The sequence below is a fragment of the Cygnus atratus genome, chromosome Z, assembly GCF_013377495.2.
Source record: "Cygnus atratus isolate AKBS03 ecotype Queensland, Australia chromosome Z, CAtr_DNAZoo_HiC_assembly, whole genome shotgun sequence".
Taxonomy (NCBI): domain Eukaryota; kingdom Metazoa; phylum Chordata; class Aves; order Anseriformes; family Anatidae; genus Cygnus; species Cygnus atratus.
The window spans coordinates 35659666-35673897 of NC_066396.1; the positions used below are offsets into that span (position 1 = coordinate 35659666).

Sequence of the window (14232 nt, forward strand, 5' to 3'; positions counted from 1 at the left end):
ACATTGCTCATCATCAACAAGCACTCTGCAGGAAAAGAAATAGGATTGACAAACATGGGGCTAGTGATAAAATTGTTAACTACTGTCAAGCTGCTGTTGTCCAACATCATATAGACTGAGTAATAAGTTTTGGCTCTTCTGTGCTTCTCTGTCTTGCCTTCCTGACACATCTGAGTGATTATGATTGCTGTGAATCACAAAAGAGGCTCACTGCAACAGCAGAGAACAAAATCTCTGGAAGTAGCTCAGGGTGTGATTTCAGGCACCTGAGGCTGTTATAAGATTGCACTGCTCCAGGAAGGAGCAGTTCCCATACCCCAGCTGCACATTTTTTTCATTTGCTTGTGGAGTGTGTGAGTAACATTCGAAGATTAAAATTGTAATAGACGGGGGAAGATTTACTTTTTTTGCATATGAAATGAGATCACCTTATTTGCCACCTGGGCAGAGGTAGCAGATGGAGTAAGCAGAAAGGAGGACTACCTCTTGTAGCTCTCACCTGATCTTGGATTGGTGTATGCTGACTGCAAAAGGGCTCCTATATAGTGATATGAATTACATGGAAAAATGACATTCTTCAATAAAAGAAAAAAGATTATTTCCGTACAACTAATATGGTATTTGCCAAAATAGTATTTGAGGCACCCAAACTACCTATTTCCATTATTTCATTATTTCCTGTTTTTGTTTGTTTGTTTTGTTTTGTTTGTTTTAATAAGAAATAGAAACATTAAATTAGAAAGTGGAGGGAAAATTAATGAAAAAAAAAACACTTTAACAACAATATGATTTTCTTTAGAAGTTTACCTGATTTCCATAGGATAAAGAAGGTTTGCGGTGCACCGCACACTCCTTGATAAGTAAGATATGCCCTGAAAACAGCATTATGATTGTATAACAACGTACAGCAGTATGAGAGATCTATTGTCTTCATGGTACTTTGGGGGATCAACAAATGAAGTAAGCACCATTGCCTAACTTCAATAAACAGTTAGTGAACTGATACTAGAAGGAAAAGAAGGGAAAGGAAATAAGGAGAAGAAAGGGAAAAGAAGAATTTTAATGACAAAGGTGAAGTTATTGAAAGAGATGTTGGGCTGAGGTTACTGTGAAGGAAAAAGCTTTGTAGACTTCCAAATTATGAAAAAAAAAAAAAAGGAAGGCCTCTTGAAAAATGACTAAAATTAAATATGATGAAGGCTTGGAGACTTTCCATGAAGATGTACATGTAATTTGAAGAAAAAGAGATGAAAGATGAACATGATTGAAAGTAGAAATAATGAGTATAAGGACAGAATAAAGAACTATGTTTCACCATGGGTCTGTTAACACTTGCTATTAAGGTGAATCATAAGTGACAGCAGGGAAGTCAATACAAATGAGAGAACTGGCAAAAGAATCAAGCATTCAGATCACCACCATGTAGTGCTTTGTACATCTCTGCCTGTCTTCACTCAGGTTGAGACATAACTTAGAAAAGAAAGTATGTGGCACTAGCACAGCAAAAGCAATAGAACTGAAATGGGTCAGGATGGGATTTTCAGACTGACTGAGCGCAAGCCTACCTCAGCTTCCCTGGAAGTTACTGGAATCAACTTTAAAAGAAGGAAGGTGGAATGAAGACACTGGTGGATGTATTCTAAGATTTTATACTAAAATGATGTGATTTGGGACTTTAAATTTCCAATAAAGTTAACTGTAGAAACCAAATTTAATGCTTACAATGAATAGATGAATCACTGAAGCATGAATTTTTCATGCGTACCTTTCTCCCCTTCTTGCCCTTCCCTTATTGTTCTTTCATCTATTGCATTCTTTCCTATACTTTTTTCTTTTTACTCTTGCCAGTCTGTCTAGAATATAGCCACATTGTTGTTTTTTAAAATTCCCTCTTTTGTTTTTGCTTTAATTTCTGAAACTATTCCCATTTGTTCCCATTTTAATTCAGCGTGCTGCCTCTATTCCTCTGTTTCCATTTCTTGTCCTACTGATTTTGTTTGTGCCTGGGTTCCATTTTGTGCTTCTGTATTTTCCCTTTTCAACCATCCTTTCAATGCCATTTTTAAAGGCCACGCACTTCATTAAAATGCAGTTTCTTATACGGAGCAGTCAGCTAGTCAGCTGAATGTAGTTTTGTAATGGGTAGCAACACAAGGCATCAAACAATTCCAAGTGCAGAAAAGCATGATCTGATGTCGCTGAAGTGCAGTGAGAAAGCTTACAAAAATATGGTTACTATATATTAAAAACATGTTATCTTTTCATAGCTGCTTCCCAGGCAAAATAAGTACTATGACATTTGCCTTATTTTCCTTTGTTTGCACATCTATGTCTGTGCATATGCCACGAAGTGAAACACATTCAGCAACGAAAAACATCTTTTGATATACACTATTCATCAGTAAATTAAGAGCAAAACACTTGCTGACTGCAGCCTGCTGATGTTTTCGTCTTACAGAAATGCATGCAAGGCTGAGTGTTGAACAATGACATTAGCTACTGATGTTTTTTTCCACAGAAATGCTAACTCATATGAGCAACTGCCAGAATTGAATCTTTGCATGGAGGAAGGTAGAGGCATTCACAGCTGCTGTCCTGTAGCACATGCAGTAGTGTAGGCAGAGACGCATACTCTGAGTCAGCTGTGCTGGCAAAATTTGAAGTAAAATGCAATTACTTAATTCAATCTCTGCAGGCCATTCACATTCTGTAGCTGCAAAAATTCACTTTAAAGCACATCATCAAGCAAATTATTTAGTTTATTTTTGCTGCCTTTGTTTTCATCAATTATGATAATTGTATGCTTTCTTCTGATCTGCAATTGTGTATTTGAAATAAACTAAAGTACAGTCAAAAACATATTGAAGTAGGAGTTTTCCAAAATTCTCTTAAAAAAATAAATTTTTTTTTCAAAGGTTTTTGGACATTCGGGAACAAAGTTTTTATTTCGTACTCTACAGATGAAAAACTGTCAAACATAAACATTTGGGGTTCCACAAGTTTAATCTTGAGAGTGCCTAGTCTTGACTTGTCCTTGACAGGAAGGCTCACTCAATCTGCTATCTGTCTGCTAGTCATGGATTCTAAGCTTAATAATTTGGGGATAGCTTAAAGATTTTTTTCCTGAGATGTAGCACATCAAACATTGTGCCTTGAAAATGTTCATGGACTTTCTTCTGTCTGAGTCATTTCAAGGGAGTTTTTGACTTGAAGTTCACAACAGAGTCTGCATATTCAAACTGTTGTGTGTTTGTAACCTCTGTCACTTTCCTTTTTCAGCTTCCAGAGCTAAACTCAGCATGATCAACACTATGTCAAAAATTCGAGGCCAGGAAAAGGGACCAGGTTACCCACAGGCTGAAGCCTTGCTGGCAGATGCAATGCTGAAATTTGGCCGTGAACTTGGAGAAGAATGCAACTTTGGTAACTTTATTACTTCCCTTTCCATTATACTGAAATAAAAATGGTAACAAAATTTAGTATTACTTTCATTATTGAAGTCTTGTGCTCTTGTAAAGGAATAAATTCTGCAAAAAATGTGAGAGTTCAGCTTCATCAGCCTTAACCTTTTGAGGTCAACCTGCTGAGATGACGTGGTTCCAGTATCTTCCGCAGATTTGAACTAGAGATTTTTCTCTTAGAGCTGGAAGTCAAATTGTTTCCATTTGGAACCATACCCATACAGGCTTTAGGCTCTGTCATAGATTATGCTAAAGGGTCTTTGTTGTGGTGGAAGATATATGTGTTCAGAAATGGTATTATTGTCTATATGTGTGTACAATAAGAACCTTTTAACCTCAGAATTAATGTTACTGTCTTCATTACAGGCAAGGAATTAAGGCTAATCCATTTTTTAAAAGCCATTACTGAAAATCTTCATTCCTTGCATTTTGGCCTTTTTTCTGGCCAGCTTACACATTTAAGGCACTAGTGAATACTCCTGTCTTACCTGTAAAATCCTTCTTCCCACCAAGCCCCAGATGAATTTACAACTTCCCGAGTCAGAAATGTTAAACCAAGATTTTGCATGGTGTTCTTTAACATTAGAGGTCTAAGTAAAAGAGGTAGCATTCATAGCAGGATCCTTTGTGTCCTAATTGTGTGAGCTTCTCTGTTGGCTGCTTTTATATGTCAACACCCCAAACACTCAAATAGGACCCTGAAAATTCTGATTCCTCTTTGAATCTTCATAGCATGTTGTTCCTTTGTTCCTGGCATAAAGATATGTGCAATGGAGAAGGTACTTGTTTGTTGACTAGTAATTGACTAGCTTGGCAAATGTAGGCTGGTTTGTACTAAACACTGCTGAATTATTTTTTTTATTGGTTGCCTCTCACTTGCTGAATTTCAAATATATTTTTAAAGTGAAAATGAAGAACTAATAGAATTTAATTTGTGCAAATTGCTGTGTATTCTCTGATGATTGCATTAGTACACAGCAGAATAGATATGGCAATTATTTTCACATTCTTAGCTAATAGGAGCTATTATGGCTGTTTGTCATCCAGGTCTGGCAGGCTCTCTAATTTTGCCTTGCACTGCTGGCATCCCCTGCTTGGGAGACAAAGCTCCTTCTGATCCCTTTCATTTTTAAGTTTTCAGACCCTTTCTGTTCTTGAAGGGAAAGTGGACTTTCTTCCACCATCCTACATCTCAAACCACAGAGTATTTTTGAGCTTTTGTTTCTATGTAGAGGACATAAAATAGAACAGTAACTTTTGTGGACATCAAGTGAGTCTTGGAGGAGATCTCAGAAATTCAGGCAGCTAATTCTTACTGAGTTATATGAACTTGTCTAAGGGTATGAACTTGAGAATTTCTTCAAAAGAATCTTTCATTCCCCCACCCCGCTCAACAAAAAAAACATTGTAAATGTTAACTATTTTTACGTCCTTTGATACAAATAGGAAGACCTAGACTTGCATTAAAACTATTTTTATATGCAATCTAACGTCTGGCAGCAACACTGGAGCAAATGAATATAATTATTTTCTAACATATTTTCTTCACCAGATTGAGGAATGAATGGACAGTGAGGTGTGTGTAGAGGCAGGCTGTCTTTATGCAGCATGAATTCTCAAGTTCAGGTATATCGCAAGGCATAAACTCTGGGGGATGCAGAAATGCAAAATACATGTTGCCCTTTCACGTGGTGTGTCATACTCTGTTTCTTTCCTAAACTTGAGGCTGAAAATTAAATGTTAACTGAAATTACCATGAGTCAATTTCGTTCTACAGTGCTTGGAACTAAGTTAAGTTAAACGGGGCATCTTCTTTTTCAGGACCAGCACTTGCAGATGTGGGAGAAGCTATGAAGGAGCTTTCTGAGGTCAAAGACTCTTTAGACATGGAAGTTAAACAAAACTTCATTGACCCACTTCAGAATCTGCATGACAAAGACCTGAGAGAAATACAGGTATTGTCCTAAATGTGGTAGTTGTACTCTGTACAGAATATGTAAATGTTCAAAATTTGTTTGTTGTCTAATTTAAAAAGGGCTTTTTGTCTACAGAGGATCTGATTTGGTCTGTTGCTTTGAGTTTTACTTTCCAGTCCTGTCTCTCTCATTGATGGTTTAAAAGGGGAAAGATCAAAATTCTAACATTGATGCTTCTGAGGGAAAGTAAACACCTGAATATTCATTCTGGGGCTGGTAGCATTAACTTTTTGGGGGTTTGACCTCGCAACTACTAAATAGAATGACACGACTGTTCTGTCAGTTAACAAACTGGAAAATCTTTAATAAAAGGTAACATTAAGATCCTTTGGTGATCTGATGAAACTGTATTTTCTCTGTTGCTTTGTTCATGAAAACTACGATGCAAGCAAAAATGTACAACCTTTTGACTTTACTTGAATTTTCCCTTAAATTTCTAGGGGAAAATAACAGTGTTCAGGCAACTCTACATCAGAGTTAAATGTCAGAAACTCTCGTATCTTTTATACAAGTATTGACTGCAGTTATCCATTCTGTGTGTATTCTGTGTGGCCTTTTTTAATGCTGAATGTCTGTCATATTTAGAGGGCAGAGCATCTCAAAAGAGATGTAAAACCACGTCGTTGTTCCCCTCTGAGGAAGGGATGATATACAGCAAACAGCACATACTTGAAAATCTACATGGACTATTTGATTACAATGCAGATAGCTTTTGGCTAAAGAGAGTTGGGAAACACCCTTTATTCTGTGCTTGCCTTTTTGTTTTTTCAGCATCACCTAAAGAAAATGGAGGGTCGGCGCCTGGATTTTGACTACAAGAAGAAAAGACAGGGCAAGCTCCCTGATGAAGAGCTTCGCCAAGCGCTGGAGAAATTTGATGAATCAAAAGAAATTGCTGAGTCAAGCATGTTCAACCTTCTGGAGATGGATGTGAGATATCCCTCATTTATGCTTTGAGCTGAATATTAACAACAAAAGAAAGATGCTTGTTCAGCAGTGAAGGCAATCTAAAGCAGTCTAGAACTTGAAAACCTGTATAAGTCTGTGATGCCACAGTTTCCTATAACTTTAAAATGGGGAAGCACTTCCTACCTCACTAGACTCAGTGAGACACAGTGAGAAGCTGTAGTAACGTACAGCATGCACATGCAGGACTAATTTAGCAGGTGTTTGATAAATAAATGAGATAAAGAACATCAATCCTCTGTAACAGCGTTGTGCTTCCTTACTGAACAGTGTCACTTACAAAGACACAACACCTTCCTATTTAGAATTACATAAATGTAAATCATCATTTTTACTTTGCTGTTGTTTTGGGGTATGATCTGAGGCATTTGTTCAAGTATGTATGCTGCTAAGATGATTGGTAAACGTCAGAGATGATAAGCTCACAACCCCCATGGTCTCTGCTGTAATCGTATGCAGTAATGAACAGAAAAGCCAAACTTAATGTGACTGCTGAAACATGACTTTGCAGCATATTTTTCACTTACGCACTAGTTGAGGAATGAGCATCTATTAGTTTTCTTTATTTTCTATTTGTAAGTAATCTTGAAACTGTAACGCGAGAAGAAAAAGTTGCTACTTCTGGATGAAAACAAACAAACAAACAAACATTACAGCTGAAGTCTGTCTTACAGGGTATCTTGTCAACTGATACTCTATTTAAATATTCCAGTTGAAGGAAATGACTGGTTTTAAGTTTAAATTCATGTGTAACTTAATACCTCATTTTGTTGCCAGAGCGCTTTAGAGGGGACATAACAAAAATGAAAACATTCGCATGTCATAAATGAAATACAGCTGTGCTAAAATGAAAGTATAATGAATTTGTAGTTTTAATCCCTGTACTAAAATACATCCCCATATAACTAGATAGTCCTGGCCTGCATGACACCATTGAGGTGTGTTGTGTGAACTGCTGGGAACTACAGCATCCTCACAAGAGCTTTGGATGATTTTTCCCTCACGAAGTAGAATTCTGTCTGACTTCACTACAAATACCCTACATACAAAAGGATGTAACATCTTCCTGTTTCTGTCTATTTCACAGCCCAGAATGCATAAGAAGCATGACCGTACTCTGTACCATTTTGTGCCCATCTAAAGGTGGGACAGAGAAGGTGTACTATGTTTTCATTACAGTCTGATCTTTACTTTCACAGTGTTTCCTGAATGAAGTAGGTCTGTAGGCTACTGTTCGTGCAAATAGGCCATGGAGATGATCAACAGAGAAAAGTTGCAGTCACCATTCCATATCCGATCATAACCAGACATGGTAATACATAAAGGCTGATATGTAACTATTTATGAACTACAAAGATGGATGAATGTTTTAGAGTGAAAAGCAAAGGCACTGCCTTTGCAGTGTCAGCTTGAAAGTGGTCTTTACTTTCTACTGCTGATGTGTTGATACTGACCTAAGATACGATGTTTTAATGTCAATCCTCAGATTGAACAAGTGAGCCAGCTTTCTGCTCTTGTACAAGCCCAGCTGGAGTACCACAAGCAGGCCACACAGATCCTCCAGCGAGTTACTTCTAAGCTGGAAGACAGGTAATACACTTCCTTTAAATTTGTTGAATTGCTTTTTATGTTTTCCAGAGGCAGAAAACCTATAAGTAGGATGCAAAATGTGTGTAACACTGACTTACAATGTTTATAAACACATGCTTTCAATTAAATCACATTTGATAGCTTTAGTGAGCTGAGATGCTTTCCTCTACTCAGTCATACTCAGAATCATCTACATCTCTAAAACACATAAACCTTAATTTGCAGTTGCCTGGTGAGACAGTCTTTGTTTTCGTAACCACACAATTAACAAGTTCCAAAAGATAACCTTTCTACACATTAATGGAAGGGTTAAACTTCCTTAAAATACCATGATTCCAGGAAAGGACTTGGCAAACATTGGAAGACTTAGAGTAAAATTCATAAAATCTGGAAGGTCAGCAAAGACTTTTCCTTTTAAATTCTCTTTTTCATCGAGTAGAAGGAGTATCATGACAGAGCAGCTGGGAAGCAAGAACAGTTTCCTTGGAGATATTTCTTTTCTGAAGAAACAAGGCTCTTGCTGAGCTTTTAGAGAGATTTTAGCAAGTCACTAAAACTGTCACCTTCAACTTCATAATCTGTGAAAAATGGTATCTGCTTCACAGAAATATTATGTGTAATAGAATTAAGTATTTTTTTATTCAAAGCTTTACTGTGAACTGTAACTGAATGAAATACAACAAAGCCTTTTTGTTTAAGTTTATTTTGACAACATCATTACTTTTGTTTTAAATATATTTCTGTTTTATATTTCTGAAGAAGAAAAGCAATTTCTGGGGACTGACTAATACTGATAATATTTTGGATGGCGAAGAGACTCTTGTTATCAGGACCAAAAGTGGTTAAGTTAGAAGCAGTTTTTTTCAATACATAAATCAAAATGCTACCAACAGCAACTCTGGGGCCAAACTAGGGACAGTTAGATAAACCAACTTGCACTTTAAATGCAAAGATCTTGACTCAAATATTCTTCCCTAAGTGGTATTAGAATTACTTATGGAAGTTGTTTTGCATAAATTGCTCTCATTTTATCGACCTTAACTATGAATCTGAAAAAGTACCCTTTCCTAGAAATTCTAGACTTCTCAATTAAAAGAATAAATTAAAATGAATGATGCATAATATTTTTATTTTGGGAATCCAGGAAAACTGGAGTTGCACGTCTCTGTGAAACAAGTATTCCAAATTACAGATGAATGGATTCAATACAGCTGAAGTCAATACATTCCCACACAGTCTCTGCACAAAATGACAAGAGTTGGCATCAACCAACTGAATAGTTAAGGCTTGCCAAAAACAGCAGCAAAATAACAGGTTTCAGTCAAGCTAAAAATGAGGGTAGAGATATTTGTACAGTCCTTCTTTAAGCATTGCTAGATCATATCACAGGTTTTTCTCCATTATAAGCTCTTTGTTATTCTTAGACAAAAGGAAGTTGGCCAAAACGCTATTTCTTAAGGGAAAAGAAAAATTAATAACTCCATGGCACAGTTGCATCAGGTCATTATTGGTAATTTGAACTAACACATTAAATAAAAATTACTCCAAATCCCAAAACTTTTTTAGACAGGCTGATTGATGGATGTTAACTTTAGCCTTGGAAATAATGATGCTTGCATCTCATCTATTGACAAGAAAGTAACTCTTGACATTCAACTGCTATGTTTTGGCAGAATAAAAGAGGCATCATCTCAGCCCAAAAGAGAATACCAGCCCAAACCTCGTATGAGCCTGGATTTCACAACTGGTGACAATACTCAGCACAATGGAGGAATATCCCATGCCACCACTCCCAAACCAGCAGGTAATGGCAGCAACAATGTGAGAAAAAAGCGCCAAATTTGGCTGAATTTTACTACAATGCAGAAGTTCCATGCTTCGTCCTAGAGAGTAGTTCTTCATTAGTGAGGGAAAATGAAAATGAAGATAGTACAGGTGAACTACTTGAACTGTTTGAACTGACTATACCAATTCCACCAAAGGACACGGTCCAGTTGCAAAACAAAGTACAGCATTCTTTCTGAAATGTTCACATCCTCAGGCATGTGAACATGGATCCACTGCTTTAAATCTGTCTTTGGGTCAGAAGTTTCCTTAGTCCTAGAAACACAAAGAGATGCTGCCATACTAAATTCACCTTGAAATACAGATCTTAACAAAACAATCATTTAGAAAACCCAAAAACCAACTGTAAGTTTTCCATGAGCATGCAGAATCCTGACACCCCAAAAAACTCCATAATCTTATCCTGCTCTGTAAAGACAGACATACAGCCTGAAATTAAAAATCACTAAAAACAAGAACAAAGTGAAGTGAGTTTTTCATCCAGCTGGGAACAGGATGAAACATTTATGTAAGCATGCATCATTATTGTCTTAACGATGTGCTTTATTTCGTATCAGCACATACTAAGAAAGCCTTGTCGCTTGTTTCTCACAGTAATGGTCTGTTAATTCCATGTTACAGTGATGGTTGTCCTCTGTCTGGTCCCTGACATCAGCTGTTCCAGTTGATCTCAATGACAATTGCTAGCACATTCTGTATTGCAAGATAGTGGTTTTTCACTAGATCTTTAGTCAGGATTTCCTTCCTTCTTGTTGTATCCTGATGTGAATATTTAATGTTCTCCCAAGTACAGGCAGCAACAGTATCTCCATTTGCCACCTGCAACTGGAAATTGTCATGCATAGCCTTCTAAAGTAGTAATTTTCGCATTATACTGGCAAGACATGGGAGATTATACAGGGGATTATGCACGGGGGGTTATACTAGGGATTCCTTGTGCTTGAGTGTGGCTTGAGTCTTGCATAGTAAAGGTCTTCCTGTCTTGTCATCAGAATTTTCTTCTTCCTTTGTGTTTTTGTGGTGTCATGAACACTTGCCTGTGCAAAGGCAGTACAGACTGATATTCCTGTATCCCTTAAGCATTTGTGTTTTCCTTTTCAGAGAGCAATATTTAGCATTTTCTTCATTAGGGGTTCTGTCTTTTGAGGTTCTCGTCAGTTTCAGAGAATTGCCTTCTTATTTGAAAATTCTTTAATATAGGTTTGGGCTGGTTCATTCAAAGCTCAGATCTTCAATGTTCATTTGAATTTTAGTTCTAGTTTACCTTTCATAGCTAAGTCTTCTATGTTTCAGCTGGTAGTGATGAGGATACCAAACAGGCATCATAAGGCTTGTTAATGCCAGCAAAATAGACTTCATGAAAAATAAAGGATGTCTGCTCTCTTATCTTTAACTTTACTCCTCCAGCAAAATAAACAGTGAGCAATATGTGAAGAAATGAAAGGAGGTTTCACTACAGAATTTCATAAATTAAATATACTATCTGAAAAGCTTATTGTATTGACATCTATAGAAATGTAGCTCAAGCATAGGTCTTCATTCATCATGAAGCCAGTACATATGAAAAAGCTGGAATATGTATTCCTAGAAATGTCATTATAGGGTAATGGCATGCATCAGTTCACTCAGACCACTGGAAGTACATGAACTTTTACTATGGGAAGTCAGGTAGGAATATAAGTTTCATACATTTTAGTTCTGATAAATCCTAAATATTTTGACCAGGAACAGCTGTGCTTTTGGTAGGCTTGAAGCTATAGAGACTTGGGAGGTAGAAGGGTGGGGCAAGAAGGAAAGAATATTTCTTAATTTCATATAAGCTATGAAAATCTAAACTAACTAGTGACTTACAGTAATATCTGTTAGCCATTCTAAAGGGTTTACATGATGTTTATCAGCTACCATATTTGAAAGCTTTCCATTTTATACCTGTTCCAAATCTACCCTGATGGCCACGCAATCATCATTTTTTTTGTGGTAATGTGGAGAAATTGTCATTGGAAACCTCGCTTTTAAATTCTGAAGATTAGGATCATGTATGACTGTTTGAAGTATATCCGTACCAGTGAAGATTCCAAATAAAGGCATAGTTAAATCTTCACTCTTGTTTCAATATACCCCTTTCACTGTTTACCTGAGACCCAGACAAAGCATCTGTGCCAGTAAAGATGGAAATTTATTTGGGCTTTTGCTTCATTTTGTGTGTTTTGTAAACAGATAAAAATCAGATCCCAAACTGGTAGTACCCGCTCTTTTAGGACTTGGCTTGACTGTAGTTTAGTTATTTTAGTCTCATTTACTAACAGAACCACATATGAAGACTCAAGGCTGTCAAAAGCTTTTAACTACCTTCTAATGCAGTTTAGCAGTCCAAATTTAGATGCTGTCAAAGGACTGTCATCACCATATGAATTACCTCAGAACGGCAAAATTTGTAGAAAGTAGGAGGGTTAAATGGATACTGTAACAGTCATGATTTTTAAACATGCTGTTTCTTTCTGTTTCTTCTCCACAGGTGCTCACATGGATCAGCCATGCTGCCGAGCTCTGTATGACTTTGAACCAGAAAATGAGGGGGAGCTGGGATTTAAAGAGGGTGATATTATTACCCTTACTAACCAGATTGATGAAAACTGGTATGAAGGGATGCTTCATGGCCAGTCAGGCTTCTTCCCTATCAATTATGTTGATATTCTAGTTCCTTTACCCAATTAGAATGGCTGATTCACCACCTCTGACCCAGATAGTAATGTCAGTACCACTGCTTTCCAAATGCTGCTTCTTACACCTTACAAGTGCAAATTGCAGTGGTTAGAGTCATCAAGTCCCACTGAGCATCTTTGGTTTATGTGTTGTCATACTACGTAGTGGTGATGCGTGGTATCTTCTGAGCCAACACAATGTTGTGAGCCAACACAGTGTTAGATCACTTGGCCATGCTGGCCTGGTGGTAACCAGAGCTATTGCTGAGATGGAGTTGGGAAGACAATAGCAAGCCAGACAGATGACTCATGGTGAAGTAGCAGGAAGTGAAGGCGGTATTGGGAAGATAATGCCTATCACCACTGTATTACTTTTCAATCTTAGTTCTCTATAAAAAGAGGGAAGAGTTCTTACCATTCCATCTTTCCCTTCCTTATGGTACAGTTCACACAGGTCTAACCTTGTCTAACCAGAATTGTGTCTTCTGACCAAAATGGCTTGCTATTCTCACAGAGACAGTATAAATGTAGACCCTCTGGTTTCTCGGAAAGTGAACCACTGTACTGTGTGCCCTTCTGATCTATGCTCATTTTTGTATTCTTGATTGTTATTTAAAACCTATTTCCATCCAGAAGTAAACTGTAAACCATAAAAAGGGGATTCCTATAACAAAAAGCTTGAACCACAAACCACATGAATTTGCCCTTCAGAAACTTTGAGCATGCTCAACAAAATGCCAATAGGAGGGCAAGATAGGGGATAAAACTGCTTAAGTGTTAACTGTTTCTTGTCAGTTTTTGGCATAAAGTCATGCTGCTTAAGAACCAGATATTCTTTGTAAACTCATTCACTGGGGAAGAAATCCAACCAAACACAACCCTCCCTTCTTTTATTTCTGTCTACCATGTGTTCTTCGAACATCATTTGTGCATATTCTGCCCTCAATGAGGACTAAATAAAACTTATTTATTTTTGTGTTGAGCAATTAAAGACATGTGGCTGTATATGCAAAAACACTTCCCCATATGTTTAGTTCATTATTTTTTTCCTCCTTACTGCACTTGGTGTGTACAGTGCTGTGCCTAGCTTCTCAGCGTTCTTTTGGTAACAATTGCAAAAGTTCTGTTAGTTTAGTTGTCCAGGGTTCTGTTTATCTAAACTATACAGACTCTTTCAGAGGTTTAATGTGCTGCTTCGAATGTGCCACTTCAGTACTGGATGATGTGAAATGAAGACATTCCCTACTGCTTTATGTATAAACTGTATCATGGAAATATTGATATTTCAAATAAATGCTGAGAGAATAACTGGAATAATGTTGTGTATTATTATTTTATTGCTTATAAATCTGTTGTGCTAACTTCAGCTAATAAGAATTTTGTTTCAGAAAGCATTTTCTTCAAACCTGACCTGCAAATGTTTATATATGTATATAGGTTATTTTTTATATTATTATATTGCTTCTCTGAATTGCAACCCATATGTATAATAGCCCTCATAAACAGGGTAAGCTGAACACTGAGCACATTAAGTTAATGTCATAAAGACCAGCATCCAATCTTGTGGAGACGTGGTATTTCCCATTAAAGATGGATGGTTTTCAAAAAAACACCTAGTAATGCTTACTACAATGCTAGTAGTTTGTAGTAATATTTCATTTGTTTTATATAATTCAGCATTTAATTTCATTT

At 37.0% G+C, this 14232-nt stretch overlaps 1 protein-coding gene across 2 annotated transcripts in view; it reads left to right on the forward strand.

Annotated features, from left to right (window-relative positions):
* SH3GL2 (SH3 domain containing GRB2 like 2, endophilin A1) overlaps window positions 1-13857 on the forward strand; it is a 92382-nt gene extending 78525 nt beyond the window's left edge. For both annotated transcript variants that reach the window (XM_035558565.2, XM_035558567.2), the window contains exons 4-9: window positions 3280-3423; window positions 5283-5416; window positions 6209-6367; window positions 7890-7993; window positions 9667-9797; window positions 12354-13857. In XM_035558565.2, coding sequence (XP_035414458.1) covers window positions 3280-3423; window positions 5283-5416; window positions 6209-6367; window positions 7890-7993; window positions 9667-9797; window positions 12354-12553 — 872 coding nt within the window. In that variant the 3' untranslated portion in view covers window positions 12554-13857. The remainder of the gene's footprint in view (window positions 1-3279; window positions 3424-5282; window positions 5417-6208; window positions 6368-7889; window positions 7994-9666; window positions 9798-12353) is intronic.
* The last annotated feature ends 375 nt before the right edge of the window (window positions 13858-14232 follow it).